This window comes from Salminus brasiliensis, chromosome 3 (genome assembly GCF_030463535.1).
Source record: "Salminus brasiliensis chromosome 3, fSalBra1.hap2, whole genome shotgun sequence".
NCBI lineage: Eukaryota > Metazoa > Chordata > Actinopteri > Characiformes > Bryconidae > Salminus > Salminus brasiliensis.
In genome coordinates this window covers 21,714,430-21,735,591 of record NC_132880.1, presented here as the reverse complement: position 1 = coordinate 21,735,591, position 21,162 = coordinate 21,714,430, and the positions used below count along the sequence as shown (strand labels likewise).

Sequence of the window (21,162 nt, the reverse complement as noted above, 5' to 3'; positions counted from 1 at the left end):
GGAAGTTACGGAGGGGAACAAGAGAACAAAGCTCCTTTCTCTAACCCCTTCAGAGAGAGTGACTACAACCACTTGTCACATTTGTATTTCTACTCAAGCAATCTGCTGCTCACCCAAATCAGTACTTGTTATGTGGGACCTCAGTAAATCGTAGCCTGGAGTTGATAGTAATATATATAAAAGCTATGCTCATTAAATAATTCCTATCTACAAGGATTGCCTTTGCATGCTGTATCTTATAAAATTAGTATTATTTCTAAAATGTTTAAACAAGACTGGAAAAAGTATTCCATATTGAATTTAAAATAATGACCAAACATATCTAAATAATTTTTAATGTTTACCTTATCTGTCCAGCAGCAGCTATACATGAAATAAAGCATGATTAGTCTTGAATATGGTCGCAGGTCACGTCTATGCTAATCTTACTATCAGTCAAAAGTGCAGTATTTGTGTAATGTCTCCCTCTGCTGGCCTTGTGCCTGGGCTCCGCCTCTCACCTGAGGCTCAGGTACACAGGTGTAGTTCATTTCAGTACTGATTAGGACTCCACTTAAGCCCCCTGTTTTGTGCACAGGTGTGGAGTTGTACCCATGCCACAACCCAAGTGGCTGGTGCTGGTGCTGGTGCTGGTGCTGGTGCTGGTGCTGGTGCTGGTGCTGGTGCTGGTGCTGGTGCTGGTGCTGGTGCTGGTGCTGGTGCTCCCTGCATGTCCTGACCATGAGTTTTGCCTTAGCCCTAATAAAGTCCTTTTGCTTTGGTGGCTTACTGCAACCATTCTGTCACAATCTGTCTCTTATTATGACAGATAAACATATAAGCCAAAGTGGACATACATTCATCAATAGTGACATTATATAATATGGTGGTTACCTTTCCAAAACCAACATTTCTACCATAGATCAGCTTCAGCGTTTGGTGGACACTTGATGCTGCATGATACTGTAGTATAGGATTAAGTTAGAGTTAGTGATATAAACTTCAAAAAACATACGCTCAGGTGTATATGTTTAATAATGAATAATCACAGTATACATTACTTTTCCAAAAATGTCCACCATAGATCTGCTTAAATATTATCATAGAATAAAATCAAGTTGGATTGAGTGATATGTCATAAGCTTTAATAAAATATGTAGGGCAAGTTGTATATACATGGGTTAATAATGACATTACATGACATTAAGGTGGATACCTTTCCGAAATCCAAAAAGTTCACCATCAGTCTGCTCCGGTTTTTAAATAGGAATTAATCATCACAGTATCTATAGTCTGGTGTCGGGGTGGATGATGTTGTCATCTATCTTCTACACAGAGCTCTTTCTCACCTGGAGAAGCCCGGCAGCACTGTGAGGATCACCTTCTTTGATTTCTCCAGTGCTTTTAACACCATACAGCCAGGGCTCCTAAAGGACAAGCTGGGACATTGTGGAGTGGACAGTCACCTGTCGAACTGGATACTGGACTACCTCACCAACCGACCACAGTATGTGAGGGCAGCAGCACAGGGGCCCCTCAAGGAACCGTCTTGGCACCGTTCCTCTTCACCTTGTACACTGCTGACTTCATGTACAGCTCACTGACCTGTCACCTCCAGAAGTTCTCTGATGACTCAGCGACCGTCGGCCTCATAACCAATGAGGAGGAAAGGATAAATAAATATATAGGCCAAAGGGTCATACATTTGGTTAATGATATATAAAGTATAGATTAAGTCAAAGTCAAAGCTTTATTGTCATAAACTGCAATATGTAAATGCCATACACAGGATGAAAATTACACTATTCTCAGACCCATGGTGCAACGATAAACATTTCAATAAACATTTATATACATATAAATATACATATAAATAGTATTCTAGTATTTAGTATGAATGTAAGAGTATAAAGTGTTCGTATAAAGGAATAGATCCCTGACATTGACATCAGAAGTGGCATATTTAGCAATGTACTTATAAAATGTATAAATAAAGCATATGTATTGAGCTGAGTGTGTTTTTGTGTGCAGGATCCAATGTTTGTGTGTTAAGGGGGTAAAGGGGAAGTGCAGGCAGGGCAGGTGGCAGCTGGCTGAAGAAGCTGTGGAACGATCTCAAATGTAGGTGCTGATCTCTTGACTGCAATGGATAGCTGTTGGTGTAATGCGCTATTTTTTTCATTCAAATTTGAATGTATGGCTTTATAAATGCAAGTGATCCAAAACGTGAAAGTTATCAGATCTCATTACTTTTTTTTAATAAAGTATGGATTACTTATTCACTAAAAGTAACCCATCCATCCCTGCCCATAATAGCATCACATAATGATGTCAGCGAAGCCCTGAATAAGAAATAAAAAATAATAATTACAAGGATTTCTACGCAATGTTTATTTGTTTGCGATCTCAAACAGTCGATAAAGAAGACGTCGGCCATAATGCAAACTCAGCGTTCAAAAGAAACTCAGTTTCCCACCATGCCCCGCGACAATCTCGCGCCTTTCCATCTTGTTCCTCCCCAAAGCGCAGCAACACCACCGTTGTTGTTGTGGTAGATAATAATGGCGGCAGCTGGAGGCGGATTATCAGCCTCGGTTGTCGTTGCAGGCGCAAACCCATCGGCCACAGTGCGCTGCCGCTTCCCAGGCCGGCCATTGACTTTTCGGAGTCACCTGAAGAGGGAAAAGCGTCTACGGGTGGGTCGACTGGGGGCCGAAGACGCAGCGACTGGCTCCGGGGGGCCGAGGCCCGTCAACGTTGGCGCTACGCTACGAGAGGACCCGTGCTTGCTGTGCCTGCTGGGACTGGCTGACAAACTCGGGCATCAGAGTGAGGCCGGTTTCTGCACCAGCGACAGCGATGAGGTTAGTTTGCGAAAAAAGCCCGGGTCGAGAAACGGCTGGGGGGGGAAGGGAAAGAGTCGACAAGGCAGCATCGCCTCGTACTTGGTACTGTCATGGAGCCTGTGCGGAACTGGCTTCATTTTTAGCAGAGCTCGGAGTGTGGCGGGCTGTGTTCAGACTAGCTAGCTAAGTAGGCTAGCTAGGTCAGCTAGCTAGCTAGCTAACTAACGTAGTAACCGGGCGCTTACGGAGCTGGCGCTGTTAGCTAGCTATCTATCTATCTATCTTTCCCGGGCTCCCTGCTCTCTTGGCGGGCTGTATCTAACGATATTCACCCCACAGCTCTGACACCCCCCAGTATTACCGCTAGCTAGATAGCTAGCTACTGTCGGGCTGGTTGCCAGTCATTTCTGGATTTCCAGCTTTCTCTCATACTGGTCCAGAGTGACCTGTTTGATTCTGTTAGCTGGCTATAACTTCTCAGTCGACACTAAGACCATGTTTCAGGACATGTGAGTTAAGGCTAGCTAGTTAGCCAGACAGCTAGCTAGCTAGCTAGCTAGCTAATTGGAACTGCAACGTTAACGTCAGATTTGTAGCTAGCAGGTTGTCAAGCCCGGTCCCACATTTCAAAGCTAGCTAGCTAACGTTATCCTAGCGCTAGCTTCCTGAGTTAGCTAGCTAGGCTACGTTAACTGCGCAGTACTTCGGAAATAGTGTCGGTAACGCAGCTAGCTAGCTAGTATTACAGTAGGAGAATTCAGTACTAGATACTGCTTTGACCAAAAATGGAGCTAACAGACAGACAGGCAGGCAGAAATGTGCTAGTGAATGTCCCTCAGTTAGATAGATAGATAGATAGCTGGCTATCTAACTCAGTCTGGAGATGTTCTAGTCCTGTATTAGCGCTGTAAAAACGTTCAAAAGAAGCGGTTGACGGCAATGAATGAACGGGTGACGGACGGAGGGCTGTGGATTAGGTGTAGCGTTACTGCAGTACAGGTCCCGGCTGCTCCAGCTGTGCTTAAGCTTAAACGTAGGCTAGTTTCAGAAGTTCAGGTTTGCGCGGTAGGGTACCTAATTAAAAACCGACGGTAGGTAGCACACAAACTAGCTAGCATGTAGTTAACGCTACGTAGGTGAGCAGCTGAGCAGGTGTAACTTCAAATCAAATCAAATCAAATCAAATTTTATTTGTCACATACATAGTCATACACAGTATAACTTGCAGTGAAATGCTTTTTTTGACAGTCTGCTCACATCAAGCTATACAATAAAAATCTACATTTAAACTTAACGAAACCTTAACTTAATGAAGTAAAGTTCAAAAGAAAAATAAAATAAAAATGAAGAAAATAAAAATAGAATAAGTTACATTTAAGTTAAAAAATAGAAGCAAAAAAAAAAGTACAGAATACAAATATACAAATATATATACAGAGATGAAATAGTGCGTGTCTGTGTGTGTGTGTGTGTGTGTATATATACATACATATACATATGTACATATTTATCTGTATGTGAGTGTATGTGTGAGTTAAAAAGAAATATTTTCATTATTGTCCGTAGTGTGTTTTCCGTGAGCCATGGTTGTGTATTGTAGTGAGTGAGGGTCCAGTTTGTGTATGTAGATACTTTGATTTAGTGTCCTAAGTCCCTGTCCCCATTCAAGGCACGGATGGCTTGTGGAAAGAAGCTCCTCCTCATTCTCTCTGTGTTAGCCTTCAGGGTTCTTAAGCGTCGTCATACTGCCCGTCTCTTGCGACGTCGGGCGTGAAGAGACGGGCAGTATTTAAACGGAGCTCTTCCCCAAGTGTGCAGGTGTAGCTACATTGCAACATCGCAAACTGATGTATGGTTGGTTAACAGTTGGTTCAGCTTTGAAAATAAAAAGGTACATGTAAATATATACACCTGCGGGTTGCGATCATGTAAAAGCAGCCATGTTTACCTCGCTCGTAGAGAGTGCCTTAGTTGTTACTAGTTAAGACACAACTAGCTAGTGTTAACTGAGGACTTACTCACTAGACCCAACTAACGTACGCAGATCAAGCACAACCCAGTCTCAGGCAGAACCCATGTCGCTCTTATGAAACTGACGTCACTGATGCTGAGGACTCTTCTTTGGATAAACTGTCATCTGTTAAAAACATCGATCTGAAGAAGTGACGGAGGAACTGTAACGTCACAGTGCTAATAGCTGTCTGTAGTCAGTCAAATGTTTGCTCCGCATAACAGCCTTCACTTGCTTGAAAAACTCGGCCCAGTACTCCTGATCATACCATATTGTCTATAAAATGTGGGAAAGTTTAAAAATCTAAAAAATGAAAATCATGCTGTGACTTGCGCCGTCTGTCAGTGTCTGGTAGTTAGTGTATGTAACACAGTGTTGTATTTTTTTTTTGTTTGTTTTTTTTTTAAGCCATCCAGCCTGAACAGGTGTTGTATCAGTTTGTCCCAACCGAGGATTACTGCACTCCTCATGATGCACAGTGCATCATTCACATAGTAGAACAGCTGTGTTTTGTAATGTTAATGATATTTATGCTGTTCTGGTATATTAGCTAAACAAACTGTTTGATGTGTTATTTGGTTGAGTAATCCGAAAGTGTGCATATTAAATTAAATCCAGTGTTTCCCACAGATATTTTACCTTTATCTTCTGTTATGGTGAATTGTGCTATCATAATTATCCTATTAAGGTTGGAAACATTTTCTGGTAGAGTCATTCAGACCATCAAAATGCAAATCTGTATTTTTACTAAGCCTTTGCAAGGCTTTCCTGTTTTAAGGCAATGGCTGCATAGCTTTATACTAGCTATTAAAGGAATATTTGGTGTCTAAAGTATCTTTAGTTTTGCACTGGAGGAGCCACAGTCTATATACAAGTCTATATCTGTTAAAAAAAAAAATTGACCCCCCAGAACTAAATTTGCAAACGTAAGACTCCAAACCCCTTGGCGGGAGTAAGGGGGCATTATTGTTAGTTTTTTTTTTTTTTTTTATGTAAGTTTCTTGGGAAATGGCATGTTTATATAGCTTGATTATCTTGGTTATAGAAAGAGACTGGTGTGTTTATGCATGCCCAGCTCACCTGTGCAAAATAGGCTTAACTGCATGCATTGATGCACATTTGGTCTACACTCTCTGCCGTCACAGTTGACAAAGCGTGGCTCGGTGCACCTGCTCGCAATAATGTTTTTTCTAAACTTTGAGGATGAGAGCCTGGCCAGGTTTATGCAGTAACACTTTCAGGCAAAGGTTGACAAAGTGATGTATAGCAGTACAGTTTTAATCTGGTTTCACTCTCAGTTCTACTTGGGCTAGGTGCTGGATTTGGCTGAGCTGTGTGACATCAGCATCATACTGCTGAACTGATGCAATCTGACTGACCGTAATGTAAGGTTGAGCCACAGTGATCACACTGGAGGATATTTGCACAAGGAAGAAATAATATGCTTAAGATGCCACTGGTCAGCCTTACTGACCTTTTCAAGGGGGTGTGTATGTATGATTTCGCTTCTGTTGATCTGGTTCTTGTGAATTTGCTTTGTGCTGTAGTGTTTCACAAATGTTTTAAGACCTTATGATGAGACTTTTCTTTTACGTATGTGGATTTTTTTATTTTTTATTTGTTGTGCTATTCGGTGTCAACCAGAGCAGGATGGGTTTCCCCTTCTGAGTCTTGTTTCCTCTCATGTTTTTTTTTTCTTGCCAGTGTCAGCCTTTCCTTGCTCAAAAGGCTCAGACATGCGTTTATATATACATTTTTGTATTTTGTATGGGTTTTACATGTTTGTGAAACGGCTATGTCAGATGATTATCATTGTGCAATTTCTTTATTACAGAGCACTTTCATGAAATATGATTTGCATGAGATGCTTTACCTTCAGTAATCTTTAGTCTGTAATCTTTAGCACTGCAGGTATGATGTGCTTGTACATATTTCTTGTTGTAAACCTGAACACTACAGCCTAGTGGCAGTTGGGAGAAATGCAGCTGTTGGGGTGAAATGGTATTTGCAAGAGGTAAAATAGGCATGCATGTATTGGATGTGTTGTATTTAGTCATGCTTTGTGTAAGGCTGAATCTCCTAAGTGTTTCTCTCACTGTACTGCAATTTACTAATTTGCTCCTGATGAAAATGTGACTGTCAGTTCTGTTGACTGAAAATAATAGTGTCTTAATCTCAACATTTTGCCTTTTCTCAGAAATTCTGTAGGGCTTTGCATAAGAGTGAGAATCTCTAGGCACCTTATGATTTGATTACATTACAGTTGTGATGCAATTATAAAATGCTAAGACTGTCTGCATCTTGATCACCCTTTTCTTTATTTGTAGTGAATATACTTTGTAGTAAAAAAAAAAAAAGCTCATATTAACATTATCGACTGCAGGTGGCACTTCACAGATCTGTCTGTCCAAAGCAGCATATGTCTTACAGGATCCTTCTACTGCAGAGTAAACTAGAAACACTTTAACCATTAATATTAATTGACAGTAACATTTACATGAAAAGGTATTTTAGTAATAAAGAGATCCGTTAACCATATCTCAACTGTATCAGCTAAATGTATGTATCCAAGCTAAGAGGTATCTTTAGGATCCTAGTCTTTACAAACTAGCCAACTAGCTAAGGGAGTAAACAGTAAAGCATTTTTGTAAGTTGCTCTGCTATATGCTGTCATGGAACCATGTTTTTACTGAATTAAAATTAAGTGCACAATTGAAACACCTTACCAAAGGAAATGATATTTAAAAATCAAAAGCAGGTAGCTATGTCAACGTCCCGTCCAGTTGTAAATTCCTTTGTCACAGCAGGGAACTTTAGAGGAGGTGGGCGACATAATGAACAACCTCAAGACCACCTCAGTAGGACTTGATGAGCTAAGACCAGATATTCTCAAGAAATGTCTGATAGATCTGTGAGCCTTTACTTCACCTCTTTAACCACTTTAACTACTGACAAATTGGCTAAAGTATTCCTTATTCATGAATTACTCATCTAAAAATAAAAACAAAACAAAAAAAACAGCAATCTGTTTTGCCAAAACCAATATTGATTCAGAGGTAAACACTCTAAGGCTAATTCTACAAATTGAAGAAAATTGAAAGACCTTTGACAATAATGGATTAGGAATTTTCATATATTTATCTAAAGCATTTGGTGGTTAACTATAAAATATTACAGATACTTCATTACTGTGGCATCCATAATACAAAATTTGTTCAGCTCTGATCTGAGGACTATTAAATGTTGCTCAAGAATCAGTACTGAAACCCTTATTGTTTATTTTATTCTGTGGACACCATGCTGGACACTACTTTCTAATTTGTATCTGTTAACATATAGAAAAGCTTTTTCTTCTTTTTACTCCAAGAAACAAAAAGGAATTTCCTAGGATACCCTACCATCAGTATCTATGTCTAAGAACAAAATATTCTGTGATCACTGTCCCATTTTCTTGATGTAGTTATTTATGAGAAACTCAGATGGAAAGATCACATTCAGTAATCTCACAAAAAATTGCTACAAATATAGGAGTCAGCAGAAAATGACATTTATATATATCATCTCATTATTTTCTTCACAGTCTGTTATACAATTACCTAGCCGTACCTGTTTACTGTAATATTGTCTGGGCTAGTACCTTCAGAAGTAATTTCACAGGTCTGTATGATCTTCAAAAGCGATTTGTTCAAATGATTACCTCATCTGCTTATTATGCTTGTTCTCAGCCTCTTTTTTGGACCTAAAGATGATAACTGTGTATGACATTAACCTTTTTCAGTGCAGTTAGTGTATCTTTTTATTTAAGCAAAACCTCCTTTCAGGCTGTTTTTAAAAAACATATTTCAACATCATTTTGAAATCCATCACTTCTATAACCAAGCTTCTGACAACCTACATCTTGCCTTCTGCAGAACCTCATTAATACATTTTAGGATTAGTCCCCCCGATATAGAGGCAGGGAGTGCAGCAGCACAAGCTAACTCAGACCAAGGGCAAGAGTGCTGGCTAACTTTGGGGAAACGTACAATCTGCAAACGTGCAATCTGGTTGAAAGTAGCCAGCGAATGTGTCTTCTTTTTTTTTTTTAATGTATTTATGGTTTGCTACTGTTTTTACAGGAATGACACTGTACATACATGAACACCTAGGCTTTATCCAATATCTTTAGCTTACACCCACATACCAAGAAGACAGGCTTTGACAGGCCAGTTATTTAAACCAATAAATGGCCTGTGAATAAAGCACATCTCTTCACAAGTTAATGTATGACTTACTGTGTTTATTAAAAATTTAGCGTAGGTTATTGCATAAATAGTGGAATCTATGGCCTCTCTGAGATGTGTACCGCAGAACTGTGGTTATGGCCTTGCTCGATTGCTATTGCTTTTTTTTTTTTTTAAATCAGTTACTTGTTGATATTCATATGAATAATGTTATTTTTGCAGCTCTAAAATAAACAGTTTTGCAATAATAAAGAATGTTAAAATTTTGAGTAGTGTTTAAACCCTGAATCAAACTCCCATGTGAGTCAAATAGGCATGTGAGTTAACATTGCATGCCTTCTTGCTTAATTCCTATTTTTTAGTTTTTATTTGTTTTTGTTTTTTTACTTCCTGCCCGCTATTTCGTAACTTATGTGACCTATGGAGTCGGGAGCCATTCATGATTAGTTACTTCTCATGACAGTTATTGCTTAGTTACTGCTGCCACATTACACTAATTTATTTGCTGCATTCTCAAAGTTCACCTGGCCATAAGTTTGATCTGCATGTGATCTAGGACCACATACAAAAGTAATTTGATTTGAGATCAGATTAGTCTCTGCATAATTATGCATATGTTTAGACTGGCATGTGATCGAGCAACTGACGTATTACTGTTGAGTATAAAACATGGCACTTTTTTTCCCTTTTTTGTGTGCTTTTGAATATAAACCCAACAGAAAGAGTATGGCGTCGCACAACAACCTAAAATGCCTCACTTTCTGTGTTACAGGAGAGAGATTTCACAGGGTTCCAGGCAGATGGTCGGTGGTCCTTGCGTGCTGGACAAGGTATTTCACAGCGTGAATTACTGATTGAATTACACTTCATTTGTGGTGGAGAGTCTGATCTTGAGTTAGTTCTACAGTGAAATTTCTTTCTTTCGGTCGTCTTTACTCTAGGCAGTCTTTATAAAGCCTCTTCATCGCCATCGAAAAAGAAGCCTCCTCTGGCCACTGCCCCATCTGCAAGCGGTAGAAGCACCACCGCGACAATCAAAACCTCAAGGGCCACCATGGAAACTGAGGAGTCTGAGAGGAAATGCGGAAAAGGTCTCAGAACTGTCCACAATACTGAGAGGACCAAGCTAATTGTCAAACTGGGTAGCAAAAAGGTGAACAAGAACAGTGCGTCAGTTAGACAACAGTTGAAGGCTCCTCTGAGCAGGGTTGGAGAGAAAACGACTCAGAAAGGACTTAAAAATTTACAAGAAGAAGAAAATGAAGATCTGGAAGATGAAGTGCTTGATGGATCCGGCAATGAAGGCACAGTGGCATCTCTCAAAGATGAACGAAAGGGAAAGAGGCAAAGTCATGCTGGTGTGCCAGGAAGGCGACGAAAGCAGAGGAAATTGGTATGGACTTTAATGATGGTTAAGGGGAAAGGAAAAACCTCCCAAAAGAAAATGGCTGAAAATTTTCGTCAGAACTCTGGTAGGAGAAATACTGAGAGTGCTAAAATAGACCAGACCAACGGAAAGTCCAATGATGTACAGACTACTGACAAAGAGGTTTCTATATCTCCCAAAACTACTGGGAAACGGAGAAAAATCCACAAGGCCACAAGTGCCTCTCCAGAAGTTGGGACAGAGACAGGGCAGGAGAGAGCAGTTTCTCCTACTGGAAGTGCAGGAAAATCATTGAAGGACAGCTCTTTAAATTCTCCTAAAAAATCCCCCCCTGGCTTAAAGCGGCGCAAGTCTTTATTTGGTTATCGAAGGAAGCAGACAGACCAGGACATGATGCGGAAGACCTGTGAGTCTCAGCCTCACGTTGAGGGTAAGATGCCCAGGAAAAGACGGCGTCTTGTCTACTACACTTATGAAGCAGTGGACTCCCAAGTGAGCCAGGATCACCAGCAGGAGCTGCATGAAAAAGCAGAGAACACGGGTGTGGCAAGTCGACAAGGACTATCTCAAGTCTGTGCGGCTAGTGCTCGGCCATCCAGAGTGATCAGGGTACCTAAGAGGTTCATGGATGATGAAGGCATGTCTGGACAGCGTATAAAAGACCCTGGTCAAATGGAGGTCTTACCAAATGAGCCTTGCTTTGAATCAGAGCAAACTGGTACCACCCAGACCCAAACCAAGGACTTTAAAAGCAGGAAAAAGAGTGCAAAACTGCTGAACCTTAATAATGGCAAATTAGCGCGTGGCAGGAAACCCAGATGTTCCTCAGAACTCTCTGATGTTCCTCGAAAGAAGGTGGGAAGGTTGGCTTACGATTCCACCCATCTTAAAATTTATGAGAGGCTGAAGAAGCTCACGGCGAGCTTGGCTCTGCGAAGACAGAAGCGAATGGCCAGTTACAAAAATGATTGTGAAAAGCTAGAAGGGGAGCATCAGAATACAGAAGGATTCATAGATTCTAGAGATGGAGGGAGACGAAAGACCTCTGATATAAAGATGGAGGACGTGAACTCTCCAGGAGTAGTGCGTAAATTAGCTGTACATATTGATGCAGATGGTCAATCAGCACTCTCCGCTGTTGAACCAGCTCAAGATGTAGCAAAAGAAAACGGTAAGGATTATGTTGACTTCATCCCAAAGGAATTGTGGTTAGGCATTTATGATAACCTTATATGTACATCATATATTTTTGATAGTTTTCACAAAAATGTGTTTCTGCTCGTTTCAGAAGTGTAACAGAGGGTAGGGTTTTGCATGCAACTAGTTTTATAGTTTTAACCAGAAGGCAGATAATTTAGCTACAGGAAATACACTTGCATGACTGACATTAGAAATGTGGTTTCAGCTTTGATGGTGTACTGCAGATATAGTTTTTAATGTCTGAACTGTGGTGGTGTTCTGGGCACTAGAGATGCAGTAAACAATGTGACTGTAAAAGTAACTGGATTACAAAAATGACATTACTATAAAACATTAATTACATGTATTATTAAAATAACATGGAAAACAAGCAAGCAAGTGGCTTTCCTTTTTCTTATTTTAATGTATTGATATTGTGGTATTTCATCCTATGAAAAGTGATTGGATGTTTATAGAGATCACTTTTCTCTTTTTTCATTCAGCAAATGCCTACTTGGTGTGGATTATACCTCCACTTTAGTGGTGGAATGAACAGAATACCAAAAACAATATTCCAGTATAATCTGAAACTCAGTCTTTTAAAATATAAGTGAATTGTAGACAGCCCTGACCCTTTGGACTGAAGAGGGAGGTCCCTGCTATTCAAACTATTTTCATGTGATCATTTTCTTTTAGCAGAGAGTACCAGCCTGGAGGGCACTGATGAACAAAGCCAGGATGCAAATGCTTCTCCGGTTTTAGAGGAGCAGATCAGTCCCATCCATAAGATCAACCTCTCTGGTGCCAACAAGAAGATGCTTCACTTGTTGAAGAGGGCTAAGGTCCAGCTGATTAAAATTGACCAGCAGAAACAGCTAAAGTCTGCTCAGGTAGGGTGTTACTAAATCAAACATTGTCATCAGTGTCTTAGTACGTCAGTTGCTACACTTCTTTTGAGGGAGCAATTTTTTTCCTGTTTATTGTAGAGAATTCTGTAGTATTTCTACTGCTTCAGAAGATTTTAACAAGATTAGATTTAGAGGTAGGGGTGTAATGTTACATAGATTAGTACCAAACCATGATTATTGCCAAAACTGTTTTCTTGTGGGATGCAGCTTTTCGACCAGATTAGACCATCTTAAATCAGCTACCAACTGACATTTTCCATATGACTCAAATTCTGCAGCAAAGCACACTCGGATTTTACACACATGGACAAAATTGTTGGTACCCCTTGGTTAATAAAAGAAAAACCCACAATGGTCACAGAAATAACTTGAATATGACAAACGTAATAATAAATAAAAATCCTATGAAAATGAACAAATGAAAATCTGACTATGGATTTTGAACTGGATTTTTAAACAGAATTATTAAAAAAAATACACTCATTAAACAGGCCTGGACAAAAATGATGGTACCCCTGAAAATAATGTGACCAAAGGGACATGTTAAGGTTTGTCCACAAATTAGCATTACATGTGTCTACAATCTTGTAATCAGTCAGTGGGCCTATGTATAGGGCTACAGGTAGTCACTGTGCTGTTTGGTGACATGGTGTGTACCACACTCAACATGGACCAGAGGAAGAGAAGGAATGAGTTGTCTCAGGAGATTAGAAAGAAAATTATAGACAAGCATGTTAAAGGGAAAGGTTATAAGGCCATCTCCAAGCAGCTTGATGTTCCTGTGACTACAGTTGCACATATTATTCAGGAATTTTAAAATCCATGGGACTGTAGCCAACCTCCCTGGATGTGGCCGCAGGAGGAAAATTGATGACCTACGAATAGTAACAAAAGAGCCCAGAAAAACTTCTAAAGAGATTACAGGTGAACTTCAAGCTTAAGGAACATCAGTGTCCGATCGCACCAGCCGTCGTTGTTTGATCCAAAGTGGACTTCATGGGAGACGACCAAGGAGGACTCCATTGTTGAAAACAAATCATAAAAAAACAGACTGGAATTGCCAAACTACATGTTGACAAGCCCAAAGCTTCTGGGAGAATGTCCTGTGGAAAAAATTGAACTTTTTACCAAGGCACTTAAGCTCTTTGTTCACAGATGGAAAAATGAAGCCTATCAAGAAAAGAACACTGTCTCTACTGTGAAACATGGAGGAGGGTCTGTTATGTTCTGGTGCTGCTTTGCTGCATCTGGCACAATGAAATCTCAAGACTATTAAGGGGTTCTAGAGAGAAATGTGCTGCCCAGTGTCAGAAAGCTTGGTCTCAGTCGCAGGTCATAGGTCTTGCAAAAAAATAATGACCCAAAACACAGCTAAAAACACCCAGAACGGCTAAGAGGAAAACATTAGACTATTCTGAAGTGGCCTTTTATGAACCCTGATATTGAGCATCTTTGGAAGGAGCTGAAACGTGCCGTTTAGAAAATGCACCCTTCAAACCTGAGACAACTGGAGCAGTTTGCTCATGAAGAGTGGGCCAAAATACCTGCTGAGAGGTGCAGAAGTCTCATTGACTGTTACAGGAATCATTTCATTGCAGTGATTGCCTCAAAAGGTTGTGCCATAAAATATTAAGTTAAGGGTACCATAATTTCTGTCCAGGCCTGTTTCATGAGTATATATTTTTTAAATAATTCTGTTGAAGCATGGTTCAAAAGCAATGGCTGACTTTCATTGGTTAATTTTCAAAACATTTGTTTATTAGGGTACCAACAATTTTGTCCACGTGTGTAGCTATTTTTTCCCTTTTTCTTTTCCCCCAATACCATGCTATGATGTTTTCAAACTATGTGAGGCAAAATAGGAGTGAAGTGTGTTGGCTAATCTTGCCATTGTCACCAATATTCCTACATGCTAAGTATTCATGTGGCCCTTAAGGCCCAAACTGTGGTGTGAAACCAACTGTGACAACTGTGAAGGCTAGCTTATGAATCCTCCAAGGTAATTGAAGCAGTACCTTATCTTTTATTTTTAAACTGCCCTTCATCCAGTGTCACTGAAGGAAACTACTTGGGGACAATTCAGTCATTTCCACTAGCAGACTCTTACAAGTAAGAGAGAGGGATGGCTTTCCTAGATGTTTAGTTTCAAACACCCGGACACCGATGTCTGTGGCATTGCAGAGCATCGAACTCTTGGTCTGGTGATGATGAGACCAACAATTAGAGAATCCTTTTGATATTGACTTGCTTTTTAAGCCTTGGGGCAATTTGGCAGGTTTTGAGTGTGGGAAAGGGCAGGGTTAACTCCAGGCTAGCTCCTCAATTTAACTAAAACCTTGTAGATGGCCAGAACAAAACTGAATTGTACTGAATGCTATTCTCTTACAGCTGTTGTCTGGTGTGGTTGAAGTTGGGGAGAGGAGGAGAAGGGAAATGGACAGGGCAAACATAGAAGCAGCTCCTCAGGTACTGTCTCTGTCTGTCTGTCTGTCTGTCTGTCTGTCTGTCTGTCTGTCTGTCTGTCTGTCTGTCTGTCTGTCTGTCTGTGTGTGTGTGTGTGTGTGTGTGATGGAAGTTATGATTTTTACTATGATAATTTACATTTTCACTTAAACGTTCAGTTATATTTTCTTACTCTCAAATATGTGCTATATCTGTATGGAAGCATATCAGTATCAACATTAAAATGTAATATGCAATAGGAGAATGTAATCCTATGTTTGAATGTAAAATTTTCCACTCGCATGCAAGTTTGGGCTCAATTCAGTTCAGTCTCAATAAGGCGAGTGGGGTTTCTGCTTTCACACTTGTGAAGCTTTAATTGAGTTGCAGAATTCTCTGCCTTATTGGGTGCTGACACACAGGAGTCTTGGACCTTGTTTATGCCTGCCATTAGCAAGCGTTTTTGATGATCAGATTACAACCGAATTAGCATGAAAAGGCAGGTGTTAACACCCCTACGACGCAGTGTGTTCGAATTACGATCATCTCCCTCAAACCACATTTGGAGGTGGTCAGAGACATCCACATTTAATACAAATGTAAACGGAATGCGTTTTTTACTGGTAAATGAAAGCAGAGTTGAGTTTGTTCCTTTGTGGTTTGAATAGTCCATTGTTTTTGCTGGAATGTGAGAGACCATCTATTCCAGTGCATTGTACCCACAGTTCTCTAAACTCTCCTGGGACAAGGCAATTTCGAAGAGAAACTGTTATTTACATGAAGTATAACAGAAACGATGTACGTGTCATACTCCCGATCTAGATACAAAGCGCATGTTAATGCCTGTTGTAAACAGGCCCTAGCTGTACATGCTGTAAGAACTTACGGTTTAGCCATCTATGCTTTAAATCCCAATGCCTGTATATGCGTGATATTATGGTAAGTGGATGTGGAGACACCATAAACACAGGGAAAACAGGAGGCAGGAGATCAGGAATATGCATTCTATTCCAACGCATCTCTGAAACTTTCACTGCAAAAAATGACACTGATTTCATTTGGCAACAATAGTCAATAAAAATGGCTTCAAAACAAATTTAGAAAGTTGAAACCGAGGCTTTTCGGACCGCAGTGAGAGCTGTGAAAGCTATAATAACAAAACCTGACTAAATAAAACAAGCAAAGATGAAACTAGACCCTCTTGCCTCTTTGCTTTTATTTACAAGTGATTGCTCTTGGTTAGGCACTAGAATAAAACTTACTCATGAGGGGGTGTAATAAACAAATGAATGAATAAAGTTTTCATGCTGTAGATTTGGCTGTGTATTGACACATTATCCTCACACATTGCTGTTTTGTTGTTTGCCCTTGTCGAGTTTAGGAGCATCCAGTAGGAGGTCCACGGATAAAACATGTGTGCCGAGCAGCAGCTGTAGCACTGGGTCAGCCTCGAGCCATGGTGCCAGACGATATACCCAGGCTTAGTGCCTTGCCTCTGCATGAGAGAGAGGGTATTGCACAGTCACCTAACGTAGAGGGTACGCAGATTTCTCATTTTCCTTGTTAATTGCACTGACAACTTGTTATACGTTCCTTCAGAATTCAGCTTTTAGTTAAATAAAAAAATTTCTGTTGAATGTCTTCTGCATGTTTTTGTCATGTAAATGTAAGTAGTCTGTAATTCATCTGTGGTCTGTAGTCAAGAGGGATAAAGTCTTGACTGTGACTTGAATATTAGCAGATATAATTGCAGATATAAATGGTTTAAATGTGTTTTTGTGTATTTTGTTTTTAATTTACTATTCGTTTATTTTTTATTTGTGGATATAAGTTCTCCCCTTTCTCTTTAAGATGTAGGCTCTTACTCAGAACCTGAGAGCACTGGTTCTGTTGAGCAAAAGCCAGTGCCCAATAGAAAGACGTTGGGTTTGCGGCAGAGACGTTGCTTTCGCTGCAAGGGATGCTGCCGGGAAGAAGACTGTGGGAGATGTGTGTTTTGTCTGGATAAACCTAAATATGGAGGACCTAATAAGAAACGCCAGAGCTGCATGTAAGTGAAAGAGACCTGCAGGCTACCAGCCAGGGTTATGTTAAGGGAATATGCCTGAGAACCACTTCAGTGGTTCAAGGGCAGTCAGTGTAAAATTGGCCAGGTTACCGTTCACAGTGTAGTAGTATTATTGTTGTTATTATTATTATTGTTATTATTTATTATGTGATATTCAAATAATGATGCTTGCAATTGCTGGAATTAATCTAATGTTCAGCTGGAAATTAACTTAGTAGAGTAAATTAACTCCTTGCATGCTATGTAGTCTATTTATAAGCTGTAATGCTCAACATCTTCTTAAGACAGAGATCTATTGCTTTATATCAGTTAATTATAGAACTATACCCATCAATGCAGCATACAGTCCTGCTGTAAGTCATGTATGTCTCCGAAGACACCCTTTATTTCCCGTTTTGAGTTGCCATTGCCTGAAAGCAAATGCGCTTGTTACTTTTGATTTAGATTATTTGATTCCTGGTTTTACCATAAAGCTTTTTACATAAAATGTGTGGATGCAAACTTTGCAACGGTTACTTCTGAAGATTCAACACAAATGAAAGGCTGAGTAGTGGTTATCTAATTAGTTGTATGCTAAGCAAAATACAGCTGATCTGTTTGTCTTTTTCAGTTATAAAAAGTGTGCGAAGATTGAAGAGAACAAAATGAAGCGACTGAAAGGTATGGCTATTTACCTCCAAGTGACTTATATTTTGAATATTGAGAGGGAGAAAAGTGTTTAAAGCTTGGTTACTGTTTGAAATAAGTTTATGTGCCTCAAAAGAGGGAGCTTTTAATTATTCTGGGAGCATTCACTAAATGAGTAATTATTATTTCTAGCACTTTGTGTCCCAGGTTTCCTTGTGTTCTAATTAAGATGTCTCAAACTAGCTTTTTATTGCAGTTCTTGGTCATAATTAGTCATGTGGGTGTGGATTTCCTGCACTGCACTATGTGAAATTTAAAATAAAGATCATTGTACTCCTCTCCCCTGCCTCTACTTTTGACCTTTTATTTGACCAATTCTCTTTTCCGCAGTTCAGATGAAGCGACGTCAGATTTCTGCGGCTCCTTACCCATGCAGCAGCGGAGAGGAAGAGGGCGAGAGAAGCGGTGCAAGAGAGGACGAGTTGAGCCAAGCGCACCCCACTAATGCACTCAGCCCCACTAGGAGACAGCCTCGGCGACGTGTCACTCCCCGATGCTACAGCAGTCTACTAGAGTCTGATTCCACTGACACGGAAGAACCCAGCGAAGATGCAGGAAAGGAGCAAGACAGTATCGCACCAGCTAATCAGTCCAATGGTATGAATTCAGTATTTGTGAACAAGCTAGAATAGATGGTTATGGACATGTCAGCCTGTCTTAACTTAGTTCATTCCGTGAGCTCAGTCTTTCCTACCTACATTACCTTATCCAGAATAGCATTTGTGAGGTCACACACTAAAGCTAGGCGAGAAGACTTTCCTCAGTTGTATGTGTTCAGTTATATTACTGCCATCTATCCAATATTGTTAAAATAAATATTGTTCACATGTCCATATGTTTAAAAAATCTTTTAGTCAAAGGGGTGTCCTAACCTTTCCACGTGACTGTAACAGAAATCCCACCCTGTTCCCTAGAGCAAAGTGTTAAAAAATGGAAAATAATAATAAAACAATAGTAACAATAAGAAACAGACAATATAGAAAAATATAGACAAATATGAAATATAGAATAATGATAAATAACAAAGGAAAACAAAATTGTTATACCAAAAATAATTAGTTTTACTTGTTAAAAATTAGTATTATTTACTGTTTATTACATTGACACCAAATAGATTTCAGCTTTTATGAATCAATGATCTTAATGGTGTGATTTTTTTTTTTTAAATGTTTTTGTCCCCTCTCCTTCTTGTAGGTACTTCTGTACCTGCAAATGCTCAATACGAGGTGGTAAAGCCACGGAAGCCTGGCATGCCGAGAGGGATGTGGGCTCGTCGTCGAATTGATAAGGTACTCCAATATAAGGTACCACCCCCCACCCCCCCCAATCGATGTTGGGTTATGACTAATTTGTTCACAAAAAAAATAAACACACAATGTTTTTAGCAGCTGCACTCAGTTCTAGTACATTTTCATGTATGTCATTCAGTTCATTTATTTCTAGAAACTTTGACTGGCTCTGAATACATGGGAGCAGCTTTGGGCTTTCCTCACTAACACATGCATCAGCTTTTCCATGGTTTGATCCATTCATTCTAAAGTTTGTGTACTTTAATGTGTCTGCATTTGTCGAAACAACAAACTAAATACATTAATTTAATTTGTTTAATTTCTATTAATAAATATATTGTCTCTATTGTAGCTTAGTGACTTAAGCATAATACAGTTTGCTATGTTGGTATCTGATATGTTCCAGATGTTTTTAATTGGACATGGGGTCTTGATCTATTAGAAAAGAGGACATAATTTAGCCATTGCTTTTATTGTAAAGTATAACAATCACCTTAGTTGTTCATAGAAAATTATGGATGTCCCAATCTGACCCAATGGATTCGGATCAGGGCTAATCCAGGCATATTTAAATAGATTGACTATTTTAAGCCTAATCTTTTTTACTGCTCTAATCAATGGACATTATTTACTGCCTGCAGTAGTAAGGAGTCTCCCAGAAGTGTGAAACGTATACAGTGGAAAATAAAAATAAATAAATATAAATAAACTCTAAATAAATATTCTCTAAGTATTCTCTAAAAACTATTTTTAAACACAAGATCAGATCAATGTCAGCTGATACTCAGCATTTTGGAGGGCAAATTGTAGGGCAAAATACTGGATTGAGACATCCTTAAACAAAACTCTATGATGAGTGTTTACTTACTACTAAAATGGTTTTGAGGACAAAAACAATAAAAAAAATTGTAGCACCATATGTGGTTCTGAGTGTGGAAAAGTGCCTGGATTTGTTCACTGGGGTGCTTCTACCATATGTGTCTCTTGAGAATGCATGTAGGCCTAGATGCTCTTATAGCATGAGATCTTTGTAGAAGGCATTAATATTTTTCCCGTTTTTTTTTTTATTTCCTACAGCTTCAGTCTAACCCTGCATGTAATCTGTTAGCATGGCATCTTTATTAACCGTGACTTAATTTTCTTTGGGCAGCTGGACATCTTTGACCTACACTTTCCTTTCGCCTTCTGAAAAAAGTGCCTCTTTCTTTTCCTCACCTGCTCGCCTAATCTGCATTGCTCCTTTGCTGTGATCATCTTGCAGTGTTCCTATAACGCCCCCTACCTCCCCCCTTTTCCCCCTCGTTGTCCTACTCTCCTAGCTTCAGCATTGCCCTCCCTCACAGACTCTGAAGCCCAGAGAACCATCACCTCAAGACCCCCCCACATCTTGCAGTTCCCCCATGCTTATTGGGAGCCCGTCGCTAAAGCTCAAACTGAAGCTCCAGATACGGTTGCAGAGACTGCCACTTAGCCTGGTGCATGCAGCAGAGTTGTCTGTGACTGCTGCGTTGTGCCAACTTGATGCCAAAAGAGCACAGGACAAGAAGGCGGATGGAGGGGAGCAGGTGGAAAAGGAAGGAGTGCAGGACCAGGCCCTTACTGACTTCCACTGTCTTACTCGTTCCCAGAGCTCAGTGGAGCACACGCCGCGTAGTGTTCTGGCCGCACTGGCCAATGGTTTTGCCCAGCGGGAGCCGCAGGCACAAGAATTGGTGCACAAAATCCGGGTGGACTTTAAGGTCAGAGCAAGGCTGGCAGCCAAACAGTCTTTTCATTATATGTTATATTAACTCTTACAGGTCCTCATTATGACTGAAGACAAAAGCCTAATTGTTAGAAATGCCAATTCTAAGCTTTGCTATACATTTTTGTTTATACTTGGAATATATTTTACACTTTTATTTGTGTAGGCTTTGGAACCATTGTTTTACCCTTTTTGGGTTTGCCCTTTAGAATAGATGTAAATTCAAATATAAAAGTACTATGTACAAAAAGAAGCATTTGCATAGTGTTCCCTTTGGAGCACTATTCCTCTTTAAAACTTGACTGGAATTAAATGCATCCATTAATCTGGGGTAGGAGTCAAATTGGCAGATAATTCACTTAATCTTTGAAAGTCATTGTTTTTAAATATTTTCTGAAT

The 21,162-nt window shown here is 39.8% G+C and overlaps 1 protein-coding gene across 5 annotated transcripts in view; it reads left to right on the top strand.

The window, feature by feature from the left end:
* Nucleotides 1-2,511: 2,511 nt before the first annotated feature.
* kmt2ba (lysine (K)-specific methyltransferase 2Ba) overlaps nt 2,512-21,162 on the top strand; it is a 35,211-nt gene continuing 16,560 nt past the window's right edge. Inside the window, exons 1-11 of one of the 5 annotated variants that reach the window (XM_072675577.1) lie at nt 2,512-2,843; nt 9,832-9,889; nt 10,001-11,617; nt 12,325-12,515; nt 14,922-14,999; nt 16,357-16,513; nt 16,827-17,025; nt 17,654-17,703; nt 18,061-18,327; nt 18,925-19,034; nt 20,339-20,758. In XM_072675577.1, coding sequence (XP_072531678.1) covers nt 2,541-2,843; nt 9,832-9,889; nt 10,001-11,617; nt 12,325-12,515; nt 14,922-14,999; nt 16,357-16,513; nt 16,827-17,025; nt 17,654-17,703; nt 18,061-18,327; nt 18,925-19,034; nt 20,339-20,758 — 3,450 coding nt within the window. In that variant the 5' untranslated portion in view covers nt 2,512-2,540. Of the gene's footprint in view, nt 2,844-9,831; nt 9,890-10,000; nt 11,618-12,321; nt 12,516-14,921; nt 15,000-16,356; nt 16,514-16,826; nt 17,026-17,653; nt 17,704-18,060; nt 18,328-18,924; nt 19,035-20,338; nt 20,759-21,162 lie in introns of all 5 variants that reach the window. The other 4 variants (XM_072675581.1, XM_072675578.1, XM_072675580.1 and 1 more) reach the window with 4 other exon arrangements.